At 45.8% G+C, this 21,381-nt stretch overlaps 2 protein-coding genes across 9 annotated transcripts; one reads left to right on the forward strand and one right to left on the reverse strand.

The window, feature by feature from the left end:
• Positions 1-199: 199 nt before the first annotated feature.
• Positions 200-11,285, reverse strand: ZDHHC16 (zinc finger DHHC-type palmitoyltransferase 16). 7 transcript variants are annotated; one of them, XM_045568720.1, is made up of 11 exons: positions 11,079-11,285; positions 5,828-6,075; positions 5,463-5,657; positions 5,228-5,316; positions 4,818-4,846; positions 4,111-4,244; positions 3,925-3,972; positions 2,964-3,049; positions 1,810-1,933; positions 1,522-1,592; positions 200-751 (listed from the first exon to the last, which is right to left on the reverse strand). In XM_045568720.1, the coding sequence occupies exons 2-11, from the start codon at positions 6,068-6,070 to the stop codon at positions 637-639; spliced, it is 1,134 nt and encodes a 377-aa protein (XP_045424676.1). In that variant the 5' UTR covers positions 6,071-6,075; positions 11,079-11,285; the 3' UTR covers positions 200-636. The 7 variants fall into 7 exon arrangements, with proteins under 7 accessions (XP_045424676.1, XP_045424678.1, XP_045424679.1 ...); XM_045568722.1 differs by lacking the exon at positions 11,079-11,285 and adding an exon at positions 9,391-9,502; XM_045568724.1 differs by having other exon boundaries at positions 663-751; positions 1,517-1,592.
• Positions 11,286-11,440: 155 nt separating this feature from the next.
• Positions 11,441-18,023, forward strand: EXOSC1 (exosome component 1). Of its 2 annotated transcripts, XM_045568728.1 has the most exons (8): positions 11,441-11,497; positions 11,604-11,719; positions 14,284-14,358; positions 15,768-15,856; positions 16,587-16,620; positions 17,130-17,180; positions 17,313-17,397; positions 17,691-18,023. In XM_045568728.1, exons 1-8 carry the CDS (start codon positions 11,467-11,469, stop codon positions 17,795-17,797), a joined length of 588 nt encoding a protein of 195 aa, XP_045424684.1. In that variant the 5' UTR covers positions 11,441-11,466; the 3' UTR covers positions 17,798-18,023. The 2 variants fall into 2 exon arrangements, with proteins under 2 accessions (XP_045424684.1, XP_045424685.1); XM_045568729.1 differs by lacking the exons at positions 11,441-11,497; positions 11,604-11,719 and having other exon boundaries at positions 16,587-16,627.
• Positions 18,024-21,381: the final 3,358 nt, after the last annotated feature.

The following is a 21,381-nucleotide window of genomic DNA, read 5'->3' on the forward strand; positions in this document are numbered from 1 at the left end:
AGATATTTCCCCACACACATATGCCTCTGTAGCACATAACCAGAGGTATCATTGGCCTAAGCTAGAAGAACAGTAAGATAGGGATTAGCCAAGAATTCTTCTGGGCACAGGAGGCATGACCAGAACATCTACTCATTAGGACACGAGCTTGACTTTCCCCCTCCCTGCCCTACAGTGAGGCAAAGAGTGAGGAGCTGCATGTTGTTAAAAATCAAATACCTTTATTTTTGCTCCCTTCCGCAGCATATGAGAAGTGGCAGTGACCTCAGCAGCAGGTCTGGTAACTCTGCCCTGTTGAGAAGCTGGGATCTCAGCTGTACCAGTCTGGTGTGTTCTCAGACAGCAAGTCTAAGAGGTGCTATAACCAGGAGGGGCCAGGGTCAGCACTGGGCGAGGCAGTGGCCTGACCCTAGTCTGGGCCTGGAACTTCTGTTTGCCTGAGTAAAAGGATGCCAGTCCTCAAATTTCTTCACATTGTGTCTTCTACAGTGGCCAAAAGGCTGTCCTTGAGTTGTCCCTGCATGGTACTCTGAGGCAGGCCCATTGGCTCTTTTTGATCACTGATTCCAAGAAAAGCTGCCCTTGGCCCAACGTACGAAGCAGAATGAATACTCAAGTTGTGGCTGACAGTCCAGCTCACACTGCCATCACAGAGGCTGAGTGAGCGGTCACCCAGGGAGGGGGCTCCCAGCTCATTCCATTCCCGTGGGGCAGGTGGCTAGAAGGTAACAGCACCCGGGTAAGCCAGTGCCTAAAAGAGAAGATAGAAATGTCTGAATTCTAAAAGTTCTTGGTCCTTCCTGATCCTCAATCCTCAGCAAGCATATATCAAGGTATCCTGAAGCTACCTTGGCATCAATCACAAAGGTAACAAAAGTTCTAATTTCTTCTGTTTTGTCCACTAAATGTACTCTCTGGTGCCCTGAAGACCTTTACAGATTTCAAGCTAAACTTCTAAGGGACCACTGCCAGCACGGTGATTGGCAGGAGTGTAATGAATGAGAAGGGGGGTGGGGATAGGGCAGAGTATTTAGAGTCATTTTATTGTCACTGCCTCGGTAACTGCAATGTGAAAATGGTTTTCCTTTGTCTCAGGCTGACAGAGCTCCATTTATTGTCTTAGGACCTCTGTCACAGATTACTTCAATCTCACAAACTACTGGCTTGAACTCCAGACACTGCCAATGACAAATGAGAGACAACTGGTAGCCACTATGTCCTACATCTAGGGGTCCCTTCCTGAGAACAGCCGCCTTTGGATTCTACTGTAGTCATGTTGAAGTTCATCTGTTACTTAGAACCACACAGTTTTGGCCTCAAACCTGTGTGGCTGAAATGAGCAATTATTGCTACTCCTAGAGTCTAGAACTACACTAAGACAGTACCCACTAGCCACATGTGGCTGTTTCAATTAGTGAAAATGAAATCAAATTAAAAACTGCTTGATCACACTGGTCACATTTCAAGTGTTCACAAGTACAGAACATCATCTTTGTCACAGAGCTCTGTATCTTACTTTACCTTCCTGTGTCCACACCCAAGAATACCTTCCAGTTGTCCAAGCAGCCATAGTTGTAAGGATTCCTAAATACCTAGAGCCAAGAAAAACATACCGTGTTTCTACAAACCTTTTCTACTTAATCCCCTCCTAATTTTTGAGACAAAACTGACTAAGCTACAGGTCAGGTAGGCAAGTTCTGGCCTTTTATGATGCTTGCCCTAGTCAGCCCTCACCATGGCCTCTGTCTACGGGAGGGCAGGTTCAGTTACCCACCTGCCCAACCACCCCAAGCCCTCAACCTTACTCACTCTGCCCTTGGCCTGTAGCCGGTGTCTCTCCTTCTTATTGATGTGCCTTTCGATGCTAGTCTCACCCCGACTGATGAGAACAGCATGCCATATAGTTAGGGCACCCAGAGCAAGTGCCACGGAACTAAGAAAGAGAGGCAAAGATTGGTGGGTAGTTTCAAGAGGGCTGGAAGAAGTAGTTCTGAAATTGAGTTAACCTACAACAACTGGGTAGCAACCCCTCTGCCCAAGTCTTCCTCATTTCCCTACATGCATTCTAGGTGAACTTTTACTTCACTATATCTATAAACAGCATCAGCCAGGCACAGTGGTTCACGCCTATAATCTCAGCTACTCTGGGGACTAAGGAAGGGGTATCGCTTGAGCCCAGGAGTTCCAGTCCAGCCTGGGCAACATAGTGAGAACCTGTCTCTTACTGAGAAAAATAGACTAGGCACACTGGCTCCTGCTGGTAGTCCTAGCACTATGGGGGGGGCCTCAAAGGAGGACTGCTTGAGACCAGAAGTGGGCAACATAGTGAGACCCTATCTCTACAGAAAAACCAAAAATAATTAGCCAGGCGTGGTGGTGTACACCTATAGTCCCAGCTACTTGGAAGACTGAGGCAGGAGGATCACCTGAGCCCAGGAGTTTGACGCCACAGTGAGCTATGATCACGCCACTGTACTCCAGCCTGGGAGAAAGAGCAAGACCCTGTCTCACACCCGTGCTTGGGAGATAGTAGGGAGTAGTAAAAATACTGGAGGTGGGAATGGGATGGCATGAAATTCAAATTCCAGCTCTACCATTCCTAGCTGTATATCATGGAACAAGTCACTCCACCCCTTTAATGTTCAGTTTTCCTCATCTATAAATACAGCCACCTGCCCTTTAGGTAGGTGCTATGAGGATGAAATAAAAGAAGTTTAATTTACCTTGGCACATAACAAACATTTGCTTTTATCCTTGTGCTTAGTAACAAGCTGTGCTAGTATTCTTAATGTTCCCTGCCCCAAAATGCTGAAGAAAATTAAGTGCAGACTCTGCCAACATAAATTAGACCAGGTAAACAGTGGCAGTTCACTTAGGGATGGGTTCCTGCCTGATTGTGAACACCTGAAGGTTTTTCTGAAGGTGCCCCTCCCTTAAAACTATCAAAAATGAGAATTAAATACCTGCACAGGAACCAGAGGTAGACAAGACTCTTGTGAGTCATCCTTTCTTGAAAGGAGTAGGTGGGTGGTGGGGTCTGGTGATAAGTCTAGAAAAAGAAAATAGCAAAAGCCTGACTCATTTGCTCTGTTGGTCTCCAGCAACTGCCAGCAGAGCCCCCAGCATCTACAGGCAGAAGTGATGATCCAAACCCAGGCAGAGAAAATGGGGATAAAAGCCACAGAGGAGTCAGGGCAGCAGCCAGATGGGTGGACCAAGCCCAGCGGCAGCACCATGTGGACAAACACTGGGCAGAACAGGTCTGGACAAGATGGCAAAGCACAGGAGGAACTGACCCTGAGCCTTCACGTTGACAACACCAATGGGGCTCCAGGGGAAGCCACTCCAATCCCCGGCTGGAACTCTGTGTGGCTATGTTCCCAAGAGAGACCAGACCACACCCAGAATGTACTGACTGGAGGGGGAAAACCCAGATTTCCACTAAAGACTGCGAAAGGACAGCAGAGATACAATCATGAGCCCAAGATGTGCTCAGCAGATTAAAGAGTCCTAAAAGGCACTGGAGTAGCGGGGGGGTGAGGGTGATCCAGATGTGGATGGACCAGGAGCAAGGGATGATCAGACTGGCCCAGGCTGATCTCTGTCCCCTGGAACCCCATTACACAGACTAACATAGACTCATTGCTGCTCAGGCCATCACCAAGGCAGAGTGCTTGCTCAGCCCAGAGAGAAGGTGATGGTGGGATAGATAGCCGAAGACTGTCCACTCCAGGGACTTCCAGCTTGCCCTCGGGCCACTTAGTCTACCCACTGCAGACAGCCTCCCTGAACACTCCTGATCCCATCTACTGTGGCCTCGCAGCCAGCCTCTACAACTAAACTAGCAGGTCGGTCCCAGTCGCCTGAGCAACTCTACATGCCCAGGCCTGAGCAGCAGGAGGCAGTGGGGCAGGGACAGCCCACCTGGTTGGCAACCGCCTGTAGTTTGTTCTTGTCGAGCTGTTTCATTTTCTAAGGGGATGGAAAACAGTGCTGGTTATACTCTCAGGCCTCTAGAATGGGGGTGCTACCAGCCCCATCCTTAGGGACATGTTCCACACCCCACAGTTCTGCGCTATGGAGCTGCCCTGCTCCTAACAGTGAGCTCACCTCAATGGCAGCATAAGCCTCCCGGAAAAGGTCCCAGCTTCCATAGCTGCAGTAGACACAGCCCAGAGTCATGAAAAAGCAGAAAGAGAAGAAGTACCGATGATTATAGTGGCCCACGCAATTGTTCAGCCAGGCTGGTGGGAAAATGATTAAGGACAAAATCAAACACAATTTCAGGGGGTATCCAGGCTTCTCGGGTTCATCTTTGGTTGATGGTGACATCACCCAAGCCTCAGGCTTCTTCTAGTCACCAAAAACTATTTTCCAAAGGTAGGAAAATATGGGACTGTTTTCCTGAGGTTGAGGTGAAAGTGTTCTAAGCTTTTTAGAGCCCTGAAGTCCCACCAGGAAATCATGGAAACTGAAATCCTGCAGTAAAATGAGTCTGCCAATACTTCAGCCTAGCTGGGGTTAGCCAGACATCTGTACGGGACAGCAGAAGGGGACCCATGGTTCCATCTGACACACCCAGTAGACCACAGAAGCCCAAATTTCTCTTCCCATCCAACAGCTGTTAGTACAACAGTCTACAGAAGAAGGAGCTGTTAGATGATTCCTTGCTCCAAGAAGGTATGTGCCCGAGTGCTTGTGAGCTCCTGCTCCCCAAGGAGATGGTCAGCCCCGCACCTCTTCTACTAACTCCTCATAAGCCCACTGCGCTCTGGCGCTAAAGAAGGCCTCAGGCAGAAGAGAAGGCAAAAGGATACGGCAGTGATGATCCATCTTCAGCACACACCTGTGAGGGAGGGACACAGGCTCTGTTACGGTGGCCAAGATTCTTGAGATGTCAGTGCCAGTCCTTTCCTACAAGGCCCAGCATCCTGCTGAGGTGGAAAGGGCACAGACTTGAAGACAGCCAGGCCTGGCTTCAGACCCAGCTGTGTGGTTTATTGGCTGTATGATATTGGACAAGGTAACTCATCTTTCTGAACCCAGCTGCCATAAGCAGTAATAATGCCTAACTCACAGGACCATCCTAAGAACAAGTTGTCAGGAGATGGCACATTGCCTGGGACATGCTTCATACATATCTTAGCAAACCTCAAGTCTAGGTTTTGCCCTAGGGCTACAGCAGAAGGGTCACAGCTGGGGTTCACAGAGAAAAGCCAAGACCCACCTATTGCAAATGCTGCAGTGGTGCGTTCGGGCTGGCTTAGGGTAAATGCACTTCTTACAGATGGAGACCGTGGCAATGTCATTCCTGCCCTGTGCAAAGGGAGAAGAGCATCATGACAACTATGACAGGGCCAGTTCTGTACCTCAAATGATACTAAGGCACTCTCCCTCACTCCTGGAACTAGCTCCCATAGCCTTCAACTCTCCCCCTCCCCCATTCCCCTGTGGGGACCCACCTGGGGTGGGTACCCAGGCGGAGTAGTGATGGCCTGGTAGTAATGGAAGACAATGAGGATCAGATTCCAGTGACTATAGAAGAAATGCCAGCAGAGTCGTGGCACTGAGTAGGTTCGGAGGATGAGGGGCAGGACACACAGGTAGGCAATGGCCACAATGGAGCCCGTCAGCACGATCACCAGCACCACGAACACCTGTTGACACCAGTGAGGTCAGGAAGACACAGTGAGAAAGCTATATCAGGCAGACTCAGGAATTTCCCTGCGGGTAGGGGCTGGCCTTCAAAACCTAGGGTGGGTCCATCAGAGACATGTCCCTCTGCTCCCCCAAACACCCCTTTTCCTGTTCCCTGGGCATCACTCACCACCCCAAACCAGCGGATCACGTTGTCCACCAGCCAGTAGACAGGCTCAAAGGCAGCATCAACAGCGGTGTCACTGCCCCCAAAGGAGTTGTAGAGCAGGGAGCGCAGGCAGACCTTGCCGTAGCGCCAGCGCTTTACCAGGCCCCGGAGCAGAGGTGGGCAGCGGCGCCTGTAGCCCAGAAGCAGAAGCAGGCGCAGGCAGAGGCGGGCCGGGCCCAGCAGCAGGCTCTGCTGGCCCCTCATGGCTGCTGGAAGAGCACAGCATTGTGAGAATCCAGCCTGAGTCCTGTCCCTCCCTCCCCTACTAGTGGGAAGGCCCAAAGTACTCGCGTGGAGGGCAAAGACCTAAGACTCACACCCAGCTAGGACAGTTACCAGCTGTGAGAAGTAGGAAGGTCACCTCACTTTTCCACAGACAGTCCAGTGCCAATGTCCCAACCACATTACTGGGGTAGGGACTGAAGGTTCTGAGCCTGCAATCGTATTTACATCACACCATGTGGGTGCACAGCAAATCTTCAAATCCAGAGATTTGCATGCCTAGGTGGGTACAGTGGCTCACACCTATAATCCCAGCACTTTGGGAGGCTAAGGCGGGAGGATCACTTGAGGCCAAGGGTTCAAGACCAGCCTGAACAACATAGCTAGACCCCATCTCTACAAGAAACAAAAAAATCAAGCTGGGTGTGGTAACTCACATCTGTAATCCTAGAACTGTGAGAGGCAAAGGTAGGAGGATCGCTTGAGACTAGGAGTTGGAGACTAGCCTGGCCAATAGTGAGGCCCCATCTCAAAAATAAATAAATAAATAAATTAGCTGGGTGTGGTGGTTCATGCCTGTATTCCCAGCTATTTGGGAGGCTGAGGTAGGAGGACCCCTGGAGCCCAGGAATTTGAGGTTGCAGTGAGCTATGATGATGCCACTGCACTGTAGCCCGGACAACAGAACAAGACCCTGTCTCAAAAAAAAAAAAAAAAAAAAAAAAAACCATGCCTAGAGCTAGAGCAAAGGGCCGTGGTAGGAGGTGAGAGACAGGCAGCCCCACACCAAAGCAGTCTTTGGAGTTGTCTGTGTAGGCAGACCTTTGGGTGGAGCATGGACAAAGATGCCCGCTCTGTCTCTGGGCATGGCCACTGTAGCAGAGGTTTCCCGGGGTCTCCTGCCTGCCCTGACCCATTGCCATACTTCCTAACAATTGCTCTTCACCAAAGAGCAGTGGGGGAGTGAGTGCACAGCATGGGGATCCTGCACTACATCTACGGTGCTATTTGAGTCTGAGCAAAGATACTCCTTGCTATTCCCTCTGGGCTGATGTTACAGGCCAGCAGACTTAACCTAGTAGCATGAGAGTCCCTGTCTCCTGTCAGGACGGCCAGCCACCCCTTGCATGACATAAGATGCTTTGTCTCCAATTCCACTCCCAGCCCCAACCCAAGGATAAGGTAGCCAAGACAACTTCAGGTATTCAGGGCAGCACACCAAGGAAGGAGGCGCCAGCAGTGGAAGGGGCCACCAACATGAAGACCTCAGGGCCTGCCCTCTCAGCCAAGAGTCTCTCCTGCCTTGCTCTAGGTAGACACCCAAGAACCTCCACAGCTGCTGCCCTTGGCCCCAAGATTCCCAACCAGTCTTCCCAGTTCTTTAGCCCTTTCATGGCTCCCCTGCAATGCCTCCATCTCCTCTCTGCAGTTTCTACCCCATCCAACAGCCATGGGAGATCAGCTGCCTAGGCAATGACCAGATCAGAAGACACAGATGCCCTAAAATATTCCTTCGATGATAGTTTCATCATCAATTCTTTAGATTAAAGTCTTTTACCAGAAAAGAAATTATCTGATTTCCCCCAAGGCGGCCAGGGAGTGCTGCTTTGTCCTTGACAACTCCACTGACTTATTTAACAGGTAGCTCAAAACCCAGCAGAAACTGGAGGAGGCTGCTCCACTGTAGGGATGGTTTCAATTCAGTAACTGGAGCATGGTACTCTCCTTGCACTCTGGCTCATCTTAGAAGGCCTTTCAAAGAAAACACTTAATTACCTCCTTCCACAAGCCCTGTAAGTCCTAACGCTAAAAGAAACCCAGAAGACGAGGCCTATAGAAAATGAGAAAAAAGACAATTCAGTAGGAACTCAGCACCAGGATAAAGAACTTGGCCATTCCCATCACCTCCTAGGAAGCTAAGAGAATTAACGGGAAGTGTAGAAAAGAGAGAGGAAAAAAAAAACTCAAACTTTTACCTCCTTTGAGTTGGACTCCTATTGTTTCAAACCATGATTTGGCTGGAAGCATGAATTTTCAAAATAGCAGACACTCACAATCAAATGTTAAGAGTGGGACAAAACACTTCACCCCAACAACAAAGCTAGGTGACTTTTGGACTGTCCAAACCACTGTTCACTCCCTTCCTATGGTTACTGGAGAGTTTCCTATTTGCTAAAATACTTTTTAGAGCAACAGCATGCAAATCAGATGCATTCCTCATTTGTAATAAACTTGAATTATATGCCACCTTATCTCTCCTAGTCTTAAAACCAAAAAAAAATCCTCTTTCTCAGATTCTCCACTTTTCAGATTCTTCTCAGCTACCTCCTGAATTTCTGAGCTCTACAGGAAATGCCTGCCTCAAGGACTAGATTTACCAATTCCTTAGGGTCCTCTCTTACGTCCCTAAGTAGTACTGTGACCCTGGGCAAATCACTGAACCCTGCCGGGACTTGATCTTCTAGTCTTCCCATTCAATGAGAGTGCAAGATTAAATGCTAAGGTTCCTTCCAGCTCTAACCCTGTATGATTCTATAATTACACAGTCATCCCATAATGGGTGGGGAGGATTGGTTTCAGGACCCCCTGCAGATATCAAAAATCCATGGATGCTCAAGTCCCTGATAAAAAAATACCAGAGTATTTGCATACAACTTGTGCACATCTTTCTGTATACTTTAAATCATCTCTACATTACTTATAATGCCTAATACAATGTAAGTGCCATGTAAACAGTTGTCATATATACAGTAAGTCCCCATTTAACGTCATCAATAGGTTCTTGGAAACTGGGACTTTAAGAGAAATGAAATGATGTCTATAGCAAGTCCTCAAATAACGTCATAATGCTGATGAGGAGAAAAAAATTGGTATAGTCCATTTCGATTAAAGTCAGTTCCAAGAAGCTACTGATGACATTAAGTGAGGACATACTGTATTGTTTCTATTTGTATTATTTTTTATTGTTGTATTGTTATTATTTAATGTTGTTTTATCCCCAGAATATTTTCAATCCAAGCTTGGTTGAGTCCACGAATGAGGAACCCTTGGATATGGAGGGCCAATTGTACTTGGTAAGGTATAAATGAAATGTTTATAAAGCACTTAGCACAAGGCCGGGCGCAGCGGCTCATGCCTATAATCCCAGCACTCTGGGAGGCCAAAGAAGGAGAATCGCTTGAGTCCAGGAGTTTGAGGTTGCAGTGAGCTATCATGACACCACTGCACTCCAGCCTGGGCAACAGAGTGAGACTCTGTCTCAAAAATAAAAAATAAAATAAAAAAAGCACTTAGCACAATACCTGGCTCATGGAAGTACTCAATAAGTACTTGTTGAATGAATGACCTGGAGGGATGCAGAAGTGGGAAGGCGGGTCAGATGTCTATCTGTCCTACAAATACCAGCAAAGTCACTCCTGCCAATTGATAACACTAAATAAATGTCTTCTGCTATCATTCTTCCTGATTAATAAAGAGAGAAATAGAAACTGTTATTAGAATTATTGCCCTTAGGAGCTAGAAATCATTTTAGAAAACAAGTCCAACCAGCCTAAACACATAAACAGAAAGCTTGCCAGGCAAGGTGGTTCATGCTGTAGTCCTGGCACTCTGGGAGGTGGGAGGATTGCTTCAGGTCAGGAGTCTGAGACCAGCCTAGGCAAAAGCGAGGCCCCATCTCTACTTAAAATAGAAAAAATCAGCAGGGCATGGTGGCGAATGTCTATAGTCCCATAGTCCCAGCTGCTTGGGAGACTGAGGCAGGAGGATCACCTGAGTCCAGGAGTTTGAGGCTGCAGTGAGCTGTGATGATGTCACCGCACTCTACCCAGGGCAACAGAGCAAGACTCTTTTGTCTCAAAAAAAAAAAAAAAGCTTGCAGATACACAGATACAGACCAGATTTGAGTGAACAAAGTCCAAAGCCAGGCCAGGCCCTCTCCCCACTAACTAAAGGAGAGTTAGTGGGGAGTGGGGGGGAGTATGGAGATGCCAGAGGAAAGATATATGTAATAAATGGGCTACAACTAACCATACAAACTTTCTGGAAACTGAGGTAAAACAATTCAAAAAATTATGTGGGGGGGGGGGGACGAGGGCAGTTATCTTGGTGATTAGGGAGGAAGAGAGCAAAGCACAGTTTTACTATCACCCCAAGCACAAGCCCTGAGTACTTGGATTCCTCAATAGTAGCCACAAACCGTGGTGGCCGTCTGCCACCAGATTAGATGAGATTGCAGGCCACAGCACACACCTCCTCTTCCCAAGGTTCTAAGTCACCATCTGTTTCCCTAAGGGAAACCCGACTGGGAAGGCAGGGAGAGAAGACAGGGAGGGACAGATTGCAAAACCACCAGAAGTTAAATGAATTGAGAGCAAAGTCGTGGCAAATCTCATCTGGACAAAAATGGTGCTCTAGGGATTTTGCAATCTCGAGCAGGAGATGTCAGTTATCAGTAAAGAGCAGCATTTTATCCACGTGCAGATTTCCCTTCCCGGCTAACATGCTGAAAAGAAAAAGAGCAGCAGCTTTATCATGGGGCTGCTCATCTTTGGATGAGGGGCCCACACAACTAGAGCACCGATTAAGAGGATCCGACTGCAGGACTGGAGCTGCAGTTACAAAAACCGGGAAAAAGCTTTATTTCTCAATGAGGGCTGCGCGGTCAAACTGCGATGGACTGCAAGTCGAAAACTTGGGTTCCGGTTTGGGCTGTATCTTAAACTACCCCCGAGACTTTGGACAAGTCACGTCCTGTCTCTGGATCTGAGTTTCAAGACCTGTGAAATGGGCGGGTTAGGTTGATTGACCTCGGTCCTGCTCTGCCCGTTACAGCTGCCCAGCGAGCGCGCTTTGCCTGAGAAGGGCACGGCCCCGCAGGGCGGGGCGAAGAGAGAGCAGGAACCCAGACTCGCGACAAGGCCCCGGGGCAGTACCCAACCCTAGAAAAAGGGACTAGGATGGGGAGCGGGAACCGCGGCTCCGCCCTTACCTGCCGCCTGCTGATTCCCCAGTCAGCCAAATGGAGCCCCGCAGCCTCTGCGGACGCTCACTGCCACCCCGTCCTGCTCGGCGCCCGGGCCGGGCCCGGCTCAATCCGACCCACCATCGTCCGCCTCCCGCAGCGCCAGCCAGCGCACCCGGACCCGCCGGCAGCCCATCCTCAACCCCAGGCGCAGGCGCAAGCGCAGGAGCTCTGAAGTTCCGCCGCCGGACTGGTCCCGGGGAACCCTGGGAAGTGGAGTTTACCCCTGGGGAGTAGCCCAGGCACACGTGGCAAATTAGGCCAATTGGCGCACTTCTTACTGCGGAACTGCGCCTGGATTGGGCCAATGAGAAGACGGCTTCGTTTTCATCCGGGCTTTAGGACGGTGGCAGGCATGGCGCCACCCGTGAGATACTGCATCCCTGGTAAGTGAGCCGTTCACGTACGGAGTCCTGGATAGGGACAGAGGCTGGAAGGCTGGGTGGCCAACAGCTTCTGCGGGCCCGTCCTGATGCAGCGTGTTTTTTGCAGGCGAACGTCTGTGTAATTTGGAGGAGGGCAGCCCGGGCAGCGGCACCTACACCCGGCACGGTTACATCTTTTCGTCGCTTGCCGGCTGCTTGACGAAGAGCAGCGAGAACGGCTCGGTAAAAAGAGCGGCTTCACATCTTTTCTGTTTTTCTCTTAGGCTGCCCTTGAGTTCTGGTCCTTAGGCGTGGGCATTGCCTCATCGGTAGAACAATTTGGCCTCTCAGTTTCTTCGGGCTTTGATCGCCGCTGCTGTGCACTCAGCCACCACACACCATTCGTGTGGATCTGGCTTGGTTGTGGGGCTGACACTCGGGGAGGGAGGTTGGGACAAAAGCAGATGTGAACTGAGCGTAACCCAGCCTAGCCCAGCAGTGAGCTGAGTCTTGTCTGAATGTCGCCTACTTCTCCGGCTTTATCTAGTTAACGCCACTGTTTCCACCTCACTGACTGCAATCAACTTATATTGGCTTCTTTCATTGTTGCTAATGCGCTAAGCTCTCCCCTGCCACAGAGCCTTTGTGCACATGCCATCTACGTGGAACGCGCTCCTTTATCTTCCTTAGCCTGTTTAATTCCTACTTCCTACTAGTGTTAAGATGTCAGGTCCATACTCGGGCGAGAAAGATTTGTCAAAGTTTAGGACAGAAGTGCAAAGTTTTGATTCAGTACAGACCCAGAAATAGAGGCACTGGCCCTGAAGCCAAACGACTATGACTCTTTATTAGGGAAGGTGGGGGGGGGGGGGGGAGGTTATGACTGTGGCCCAACTAGCAGAAGACAGCTGAGAAACTGCTGTGTTGGCTTTTTCGGTTTCTCATGTAGCAGATTGATAGCAGAAATTAATTTCTTTCTTCATGATAGTTGGAGGCATCTGGTACTGTCTCTTCTTGAGGAAGCGGGGGAAGTTGGCACTCCCACTGTCTGCTCAGGAACTTTTCAAGGCTGCTTAAACAGTACTCAAAAAAACCTTTTTACAGGCAGTGAATTTTGATGACGGTCCATCAGACAGGCTACCCTTTCCCAGAAATTTACTTTCTTTTTGAAGTGTGGATTGACCAGCTCTGACAAATGTTAATGAGGATTTATACCTTTTTTTGTCTGCTCAGCTTCTTTTAATTGCTAGGTAAACATCTCTGTAGGAGAGATATTCATGTTGCTAACCTTAGAGGCAGGGTTTATGCTACTCTAAGTGGCTGCCAGTTAGACATACTTTCTTGTTAGCCCACTAGTAAGACCATTCTTGCAACTAGATAGCCTCTCCACTATCACTTTCTTAGACAAGCGCTTCTCGGCCCACCAGTTAAGGAAAGGAGTTTTGTGAGGTTTTTGTTTGTTTTGTTAAACACTAGCAAAGAACTCTATTCTTTTCCTTCTAGTCACTTATTTCAGCATATAATTAAATGTTCAGTTACGTGTTTCCCACTAGACTCTTCCCCTACTTGACTCTAAGTTCCATGAAAGGAGGCCCCACCACTATATCATCAGCATTTAGCACACGGCAACTGCTCAAGAAATGTTTGTTGAATGTGTGAGTAATACCATCCTTTCTAGTCCCAGAAGTTGATCCGGGATTAGCTCAGGATCAGATAAGCACTCTTTGAAGGAGCAGCTTAAAGGCAGGTAGCACAATGAAAGAGGATGCAGAATTAGAACACAGGTACTGCCAACTAGACCTTGATTCTGCTTTGGGTAAGAAACTTAAGCTCTCTCATCTTCCTCATCTATAAAATGAAGAACTGTGTATTCAATAATTTTTGCAGATGTCCTTGCATTCTTAAGTTTGTTCATTTCATAAGTATCTCTTGAGCATTTTCATGTGTCAAGAACAGTGCTGACCTCTGGGGATGTAGTAATAAGCCAAATACATTTGGTTTCTGCTATCAAGGGGCACAAACACAATCGTATAAACACATAAATGCTCAAATGACTGTATGGGTACAAATGTGAGGACTGCTTTGAAAGAATATTACTGGGTACCATGAGAACATGTGGCAAACCCATCCTAGTCGGTAGAATTGACACTTACATTGAATCATCTAGAGGATAAATAAGAGTTGGGTGGGTGGAGAGACTGCTTTTCTGGCAGAAAGAACAGTTTGAACAGAGATCCTGAAGTGGGCAGAATTTAGTACATTGGGGAAACTGAAAGAAGGCCAGGAGAGCTGAAGCATAGGGAGCAAGGGAGAGATTGATAAAAGATGAGGCTCAAAATATCTATCTTAGACCAAGAGCCAATACCATACCCAACTCTGTAATTATTCCCTTAAAATGGAAGAAAACAAGTATGGCCACTATTATATAACATTTAATTGGAAATTCTAGCATGTGCAATAAAATAAAATGAAAGAAGCAATATAACTGTGGGGGAAACAGTCAAATTATCCATGATTATAGGCAATATGGTTGTATACCGAGAATGTCCAAGAGAATCACTTAAAAACTTATTAGAATTCATCTGCAATGGTTAGATTATGTCTCTAGCAGCATTCTTCCTGTGGCCCCTTGGTCCTCCTATTTCCTAAAATGTCTAAAGCCCCCTGCTCTGGGCTGTAAATGAATCCATATTTCACGTGGACCATATTCCACTGTTCACTGAAGCATTCCTATATTACTCTCAAGCTACACATACCTTTATCCAAGGCCCAGCCAGGACATTCATTGTTTATTTTTCTCTCTGTAGCTTCCTGTGGTGTCTGTGATGAGAGAAACAGAGTCCCAATTACTGCCAGATGTGGGAGCTATTGTAACCTGTAAGGTAAGTTGGGCCTAACCTCCATGCTTAGAACACCTGCCCATTCAATGCTAAAATCATGGTCGTTCTAGAACTGTAGTGTCTGATATGGTAGCCACAAGCCATATATGGCTACTTAAGTTAAATTAAACAGATAGCGGGGCATGATGAAATGCACCTGTAGTCCTAGCTACTTGGGAGGTGGAGGCAGGAGGATCCCTGGAGCCCAGGAGCTTGAGGCTGCAGTGAGCCATGATCAAGCCACTGTACTTCCAGCCTGGGCAACAGTGAGACCATGTCTCCAAAAAAAGAAAATTAATTAATTAAACAGCATTAAAAATTCATTTCCTCAACCACACTAGCCATATTTCAAGTGCTCAGTAGCTGCTTGTGGCTAGTGGCTGCCATATTGGTCAGCACATGACACTTTTATCATCACAGAAAGTTTTGCTGGACTGTGCTAGTCTCGAGATTTCTAGGGTAATGATTAAGGTAGCCAAGTTCAGGCATGCATAGTTCTTTCACTGAGCTAGTTCCCTGAGTATGTAGTTTCTGGCTGTGTCTAGGAAACAGGGGTGCCAAAGGGTGATAAGGCGGATGATTTTTGAACATCTGAAGCCAATACCTTTTTCTGCAAAGAAGAAAAGACTTTATTTTCTAGCATTCCTGTTAAAGTCTTATAGGATATTTCAGGGGAGGTACAAGTTGATGCTATACTGATCACTAATTGTAACACATCAGTACTCCCTGCCCATCCCCACCCACTGCCAGGTTAAGTTAACGCACAGTTCTTAGTTTCTGTCTTTATAAATTGCTTTAGCAGTTTATAAAATTATTCCATAAAATTCTATGTATTGTTCTGAAAGTACTTTAGAGGCAGTGATCCAAATATTATATAGCTGCTGAAATACAGATTTAGATTCCATCCACTATACAGCCCTCTTAGTAAGATCTGTTGAAGGTTTGGATTTGCTACCATGCCCAGTGTCTATATATGTTAGACTTCTACACTTTAAAAAATCTATACTTAGGGGCCGGACACAGTGGCTCATACCTGTAATCCCAGCACTTTGGGAGGCCAAGGTGGGAGAATCACTTGACCAGGAGTTCAAAACCAACCTGGGCAACATAGCAAGACAGTGTCTCTACAAAAAAGAATTAGCCAGGTGTGGTGGCATGCACCTGTAATCCTAGCTACTCAGAAGGCTCAGGCAGGAGGATTGCTTGAGCCCAGGAATTTGAGGTTATGGTGAGCTATATGATTACACCACTGCACTTCAGCCTGGGCAACAGAACAAGACCCTGTCTCAAAAAAAAAAAAACAAACTAAGTAGGGTTGCATGGAGTAAAGTCCTAGTAATTCCTAGTGTATTGCTGCCTCCTTAAACTGACAACTGTTAATACTCTGATGCTGTCTTCTCTCTCTTCCACAGGTCTCTAGCATTAATTCACGCTTTGCTAAAGTACACATCCTATATGTGGGGTCCACACCACTTAAGAACTCTTTTCGAGGAACTATCCGGTAAGAAATACAGTTGTCTTCACATTTGTCTCGGCACCTAGAATGAGATTAGGATAGACAGGGAGATTGGAATTTTTAGAAACAGTTACAACTCCTCCTGCCTATTTTTGTCTGTTCTTTGTGCTTTGATTCTCCTCTAGTAGTAGCCGAAGAGAAGGTTATCCGATCTAGGACAAAAGGAAAATATTAATAAGAGAGGGTTTAAAAATAAAGTAAAAAGAATTGAGTGAAGATTAGCAGTGTCAGAATGATTCAGACCAAACAAAGTAGAAAGAAGTACCTTTTTTTTCTTGAATTTAATATCGATTAAACCCAAAGGCTGTAAGACATTGAAGAGGTTTGTGGGTGAAATGGTAGATTATTTCCCTGTGGATTCTTTGAGCGAGGACAAAGAATTGTTGTGAGCCAGATAATTTAACTTTTGAGACCTTTTGCAGCCTCAGGATTCAGTGTGGTTCTACAGTGCTTCTGTTCAAGTTCTTCCGAGGAGTAAAGCTCCTTGTCCTTTCCTGCCAAATCTGATCTAACATTCTCTAGTCAGAGATATTGATACTGCTGTTCTATATGGTCTGAGGATGCTTCTCCATCCTGTTTCTCTGGGTGGCAGCTACATCCCGATTGTGACTTGTTCTGTCTACTCTTGTAGATCTTTATCTGCTAGGAATCTGGAGGATAATTCTTTCTCACAGATAATTAATTTTTCTGTTAATTCTTTTTTTTTTTTTAATAGCAAAGAAGATGTCCGAGCAACTGAAAAAGACAAGGTTGTTGGTTGGTTCTTTTTTTCTTTTTAATGGCTCTAGGAATCTCAATCCTTTAAAAGTATTATCCCAACGAATTTCAAAGGTCCGTGGGAATGTTGAGTGCAAAGAAGTTTAACAAGTTTCCTGCTATAAAGTGTGGACTTTACCTCACTGTCCCTTTCTTCTCTGTATGACTTTTGTTCATTCTTATACCAAAGGAGAGCTTGTTTATTCTTTGCCTTTGAATCTGGGTATTTATTCATTGCTATTCCCTCAGACTTACTTGACCCTTTTCAGAGCGAACTATAGTACCTTATGTTCAAGTCAGATGCCTGATGAGATTACTGAATTCAAAATCTTTCATTTATATGATAATACTCTAGGAGCAGTAAAAGTTGACTGAGTTGAGTGGTGATGATGATTTCTATTTTCTGGGATTAGAGAGTAGACTGGCTCTACCAGGGGGGTTAATGGTTTCATGTAGACCCAATCTAGAGCTTTCACTTAACATTCCTGTTCTTTCTTCACAGGTTGAAATTTATAAGAGTTTCCGCCCAGGTGACATTGTCTTGGCCAAAGTGGTATCCTTTATTCCCAGGAGACTTCTGGTTCCTTGTCAAAAGAAGAAATGGCAGTAGAGAAACAACTCAAGTGGCTAAGGGGGGAGGACTTATAATTTTCCTCTTTTTCCTTCACCAATGTTATGTGCCCAGATCTCCCTAGGTGATGCACAGTCCAACTACTTGCTGACCACTGCCGAAAACGAGCTAGGAGTGGTGGTAGCCCACAGTGAGTCAGGTGAGTTGCTCTATACTTCCACATCCTCACTTTCCCTGGGAGCTATGATTTGGGATTTATCCGTTGTTTTCCCTGGTTTCCCTTATGTAGACACTACTGAGATTAGAATGATTCTTACAGAAATCTAAGGAAACGGGACTCACTCCATAAGTCAGTGGAATAAACAAGGTGTTTCTTTGTGAGATCAGGTTCACGAGGTAGCTTGGCACTTCAGTTTCCCACCGAGCTGAAAAGAGGAGGCTCTCAGGCAAATCTTTGGGGTCCCAGCTCCAGCACCTGCTCTTCCCTTCCAGGTGTCCAGATGGTTCCCATCAGCTGGTGCGAGATGCAGTGCCCTAAGACCCACATTAAAGAGTTCCGGAAAGTGGCCCGAGTACAGCCTGAATTCTTGCAGACCTAGGAAGCCACATTTTACCCCATGGAGGGGAGTAAGCTGTTTGCAAGAGTACATATGTGAAAACAACATCAAGATGCCACTGTCTTTATTGAAACCCCTGGGGTCAGCCAGCAACCACCTCTAGAAGAATCTGCCAGAAACTTACTCAGTAGATGGAACATTTTTCTTGCCATCCTTTCAGTGGACTTCATTCTCTTGTATGATAACAACTTCACTTTTGGAGGCACCAGCAGCAAAACTGTGTGATTTCGGAAGTAGCCTATTCCTCTTGACAGTCCTTATAAATGCATATTTTTGCTGTGACAAAGAAAACTTTTTTACTAAAAGGATTGTGTGGTTTCTGTTGTCTTGAGTAGGGAAAGGCACCTGAATGGTGTCATGACATGTAGAACAGGGATTTGCCTGGTGGCACCCATTACCTGACATGTATCAAGTGCTTGTTTGCTCTGGACAAAGCCTGACTGCCAATCTTTTTTGTAATTTTTGTGTTCTATTTTAGGTACTTATGTTTATTGAGTACTTACTGTGTGCCAGGCACTGAGTCAATCACTTTATATACCTCCCCCCCCCCATTTAGGTACATTATGGTTTAGTGAAAATTCTAAGACCCATGTGGTGGTACAGGTAGCATGTGAGTAGTTCTGAAAAGTTAAGATATTGCTGATAGAGTGAGTACTCCAAGAAGTGTCAAATCTGAATTGAAAGGTAGGACAGAGCACTATCTTATGAGGTGGCCAGGCAACGATTTATGACATGAGATTGAAAGGAATTAAAGAATTTAGATAAGTGAAGTGAAAATATTCAAGGCAGAGAGACAAGCCCAGGCTAAGTGCAAAAGCATGAATGAAGGCACATAGTGAGGGTGGTTGAAGAAGAGTTTTGGAGTCAGGCCACTTGAGTTTCCTCTATTTTTTTTTTTTTCTGAAGACATTTCTAGTTATCACATTGAGTTTCCTCTAGTTGCTAGTCTTGAGCATGTTAGAGTGTTGTTGTTTTTTTTTAATAGAAAATTTTGAGGTAATTATAGATTCACCTGCAGTTTTAAAAAATAATACAGGCCAGGAGGCACAGTGGCCCACGCCTGTAATCCCAGCACTTTGAGCCAAGGCAGGAGGATTGTTTGAGGCCAGAAGTTGAGATCAGTCTGGACAACATAGCAAGACCCTATCTCTACAAAAAGTTAAAAAATTTCCCAGAAATGGGGCATGCACCTGTAGTCCCAGCTATTGGAGAGACTGAGGCAGGAGGATTGCTTGAGCCAGGAGTTTGAAGCTGTAGTGAGCTAGGATCGTGCCACTGTGCTCCAGCCTGTGCGACAGTGAGACCTTGTCTCTAAAAAAGAAGAAATACTACAGAGAGATCCCTTGTATACTTTGCCCAGTTTCCCCCAATGGTGACATTTTGCAAAGTTAGGGTATAACACAACAACTAGGATGTTGACATTGATACTTAAGTTGTTTCTATCTCATGTCTGGTTCTTCATCTGAAATAGTGTGACCTCATAGGATTAGTGTGAGGAAGAAATGCATAAAAGTGCTCTAGACATGCTAATTTTACAGGTACTATGTATCTGATTGCCTTCTATCAAGTAACTACTAAATGCCAGGCCTTATGCTAGACACTTTGATGTACTTTGGTTAATCAATCAGTCACCTATAGATAGGTGTTTTAAGACTTTACAATTTTTTTCTATTATAGACAGTGCTGCAGAGAGTACCCTCTTATCTTTATGTTTGTGCATGCCTGTGTTTCTTTGGCAAAAGAGAGTCTTAGCAGTAGAATGTTGAGTCAAAGAATATGTGCATTTTAAATTTTGATTCGATTCTCCCTTAGTGCCTTTCAGAAAGACTCTACCAATTGAATCTCTTAACAATGTTAGCCTTTTTACTCATGTTATCTCTGAACTTCACAGTGACCCTGGAAGGTAGCCATCATTTCCACATTTTACAGACGAGCAAACTAAGCCTTAGAAAAATTAATTTACTTGCCCCAAGTCACACAGCCACCAAGTAGCAAAGCAGTATTCAAACCCAGCTCTGTTTCACTGTGAAGCTTACAACGTTCTTCCACCTGTGTCGTGGTGCCTCCTTTATGCCAAGTATTGAACAGAACCTTGGCCATGCAGTTAGAGGCTTTCCATATTGACATTCGTTCATTAATCATGAGTACTTTTTGGACATTGTTCATTCAATAAATATATATTGAGCAACTACTTTCCCTACCACTTTCCCTTTCCAGGACTGGGGAGGAAAGCAGTGAACATGATCAAAACAGTCCTGTGGAGTTTATATTCTAGTGGGGAAGGACAGATAATAAGTAAAGTCAAATATAATTTCAGGCAGTAATCTTTTAAAAGTGTCATAAAGCAAAATAGAAAGTGAGTAAGGGGCCTTTTTTGTTCACTCAAGAGTATCATCTAACCTAGGCTCTTATCTAATGCTCTATCGGAATCAGAATATATTATCTTTGTGTTTTTCCCCTATCTATTAGTACTAAAGATAACCAAAAGTGAAACAAGGTTAGTTTTCACTACAAACAAATTGTGCCCGGCTTGACTTATTTCTTGTTTTCCCATTTCAGTTGACTTTCTAGCTATAGCACTTAAGGATTCAGTAGGACAGCTGATACTTTGATAATATAATTTTGGTCAGGATGGAGAAGCAGAGGGTGGGTGATACTAATTTTCCTGTTTATTTCTTTGCCTATCACCCTGTTTCCAAAGAGCATTTGAAACAACTGGATAATGGCCTTCCCTGGTCTGCTGCAGACCAAGTTTCTTACGCTGAACCATACGTAACTAGCACAGGTTAGTTATGTACCTGCCTCCCCAAGTAGCCTGAGCTCCTTTTAGGGCAGGATTCTGTCTTGTTTATCTTTAAATTCCCAGTACTCAATACTGCGACTAACCTATATAACAAGTGCTCAATAAAATTATTGTTGAGTATTCTTATAGCTGAATGGCTGTGCCCAAACAGGAACCACTGCATAAGGGTGACAGATTGCTAATCTGAAATTAGATTAGCAAGAGAACAAGGAAGAGGCTGTTCTTCTTGTGCCTTGGAATGGTGGTTCTCAGCCTGTGTTAGGTATACTTCAAAATTACCAATAAAGCTTAAAAAAATAAATAAAGCAGGTGCCCTAGCCCTTGAATCTGATGGTGTGAGCCGAGAGCAGGTGTTTGTGTTTTTAAGCTGCACAGGTGATTCTGATGTGCTGCTGTGGGGGGGGAAGCACTGTCTGGGAGGTCTAGTAGTTGTGGGTTTCCCAGGGGTAATGGATGATCCCAGCTTTCTGTTACTTTCCTGCCATAGGCAGCAGGTCTAGTCAGGACTCTTAAGGTACAAGGAATGGAGACTGCTGTGAGCTCAACTGCTGTCAGGATGTAGAGTCATATTGATCCCAGGATAGGAAACAGGTGTGGTCTGGCCTCATGAGAACTAGAAGAGTCAGGAACTGAGACTGTCCTCTCCCTTTCTTGGGCCCCAAAGCCTCATCTCTAGTTTTTGCCTCAGTTTATATATGGCCAGAAAAGAGTCGCTTTGGCCTTTTTCAGTCAGTTCCCCACAGAGAACAGGCCACAACCTCTC

The sequence above is a fragment of the Lemur catta genome, chromosome 14 (assembly GCF_020740605.2).
Source record: "Lemur catta isolate mLemCat1 chromosome 14, mLemCat1.pri, whole genome shotgun sequence".
NCBI classification, from domain to species: Eukaryota; Metazoa; Chordata; class Mammalia; order Primates; family Lemuridae; genus Lemur; species Lemur catta.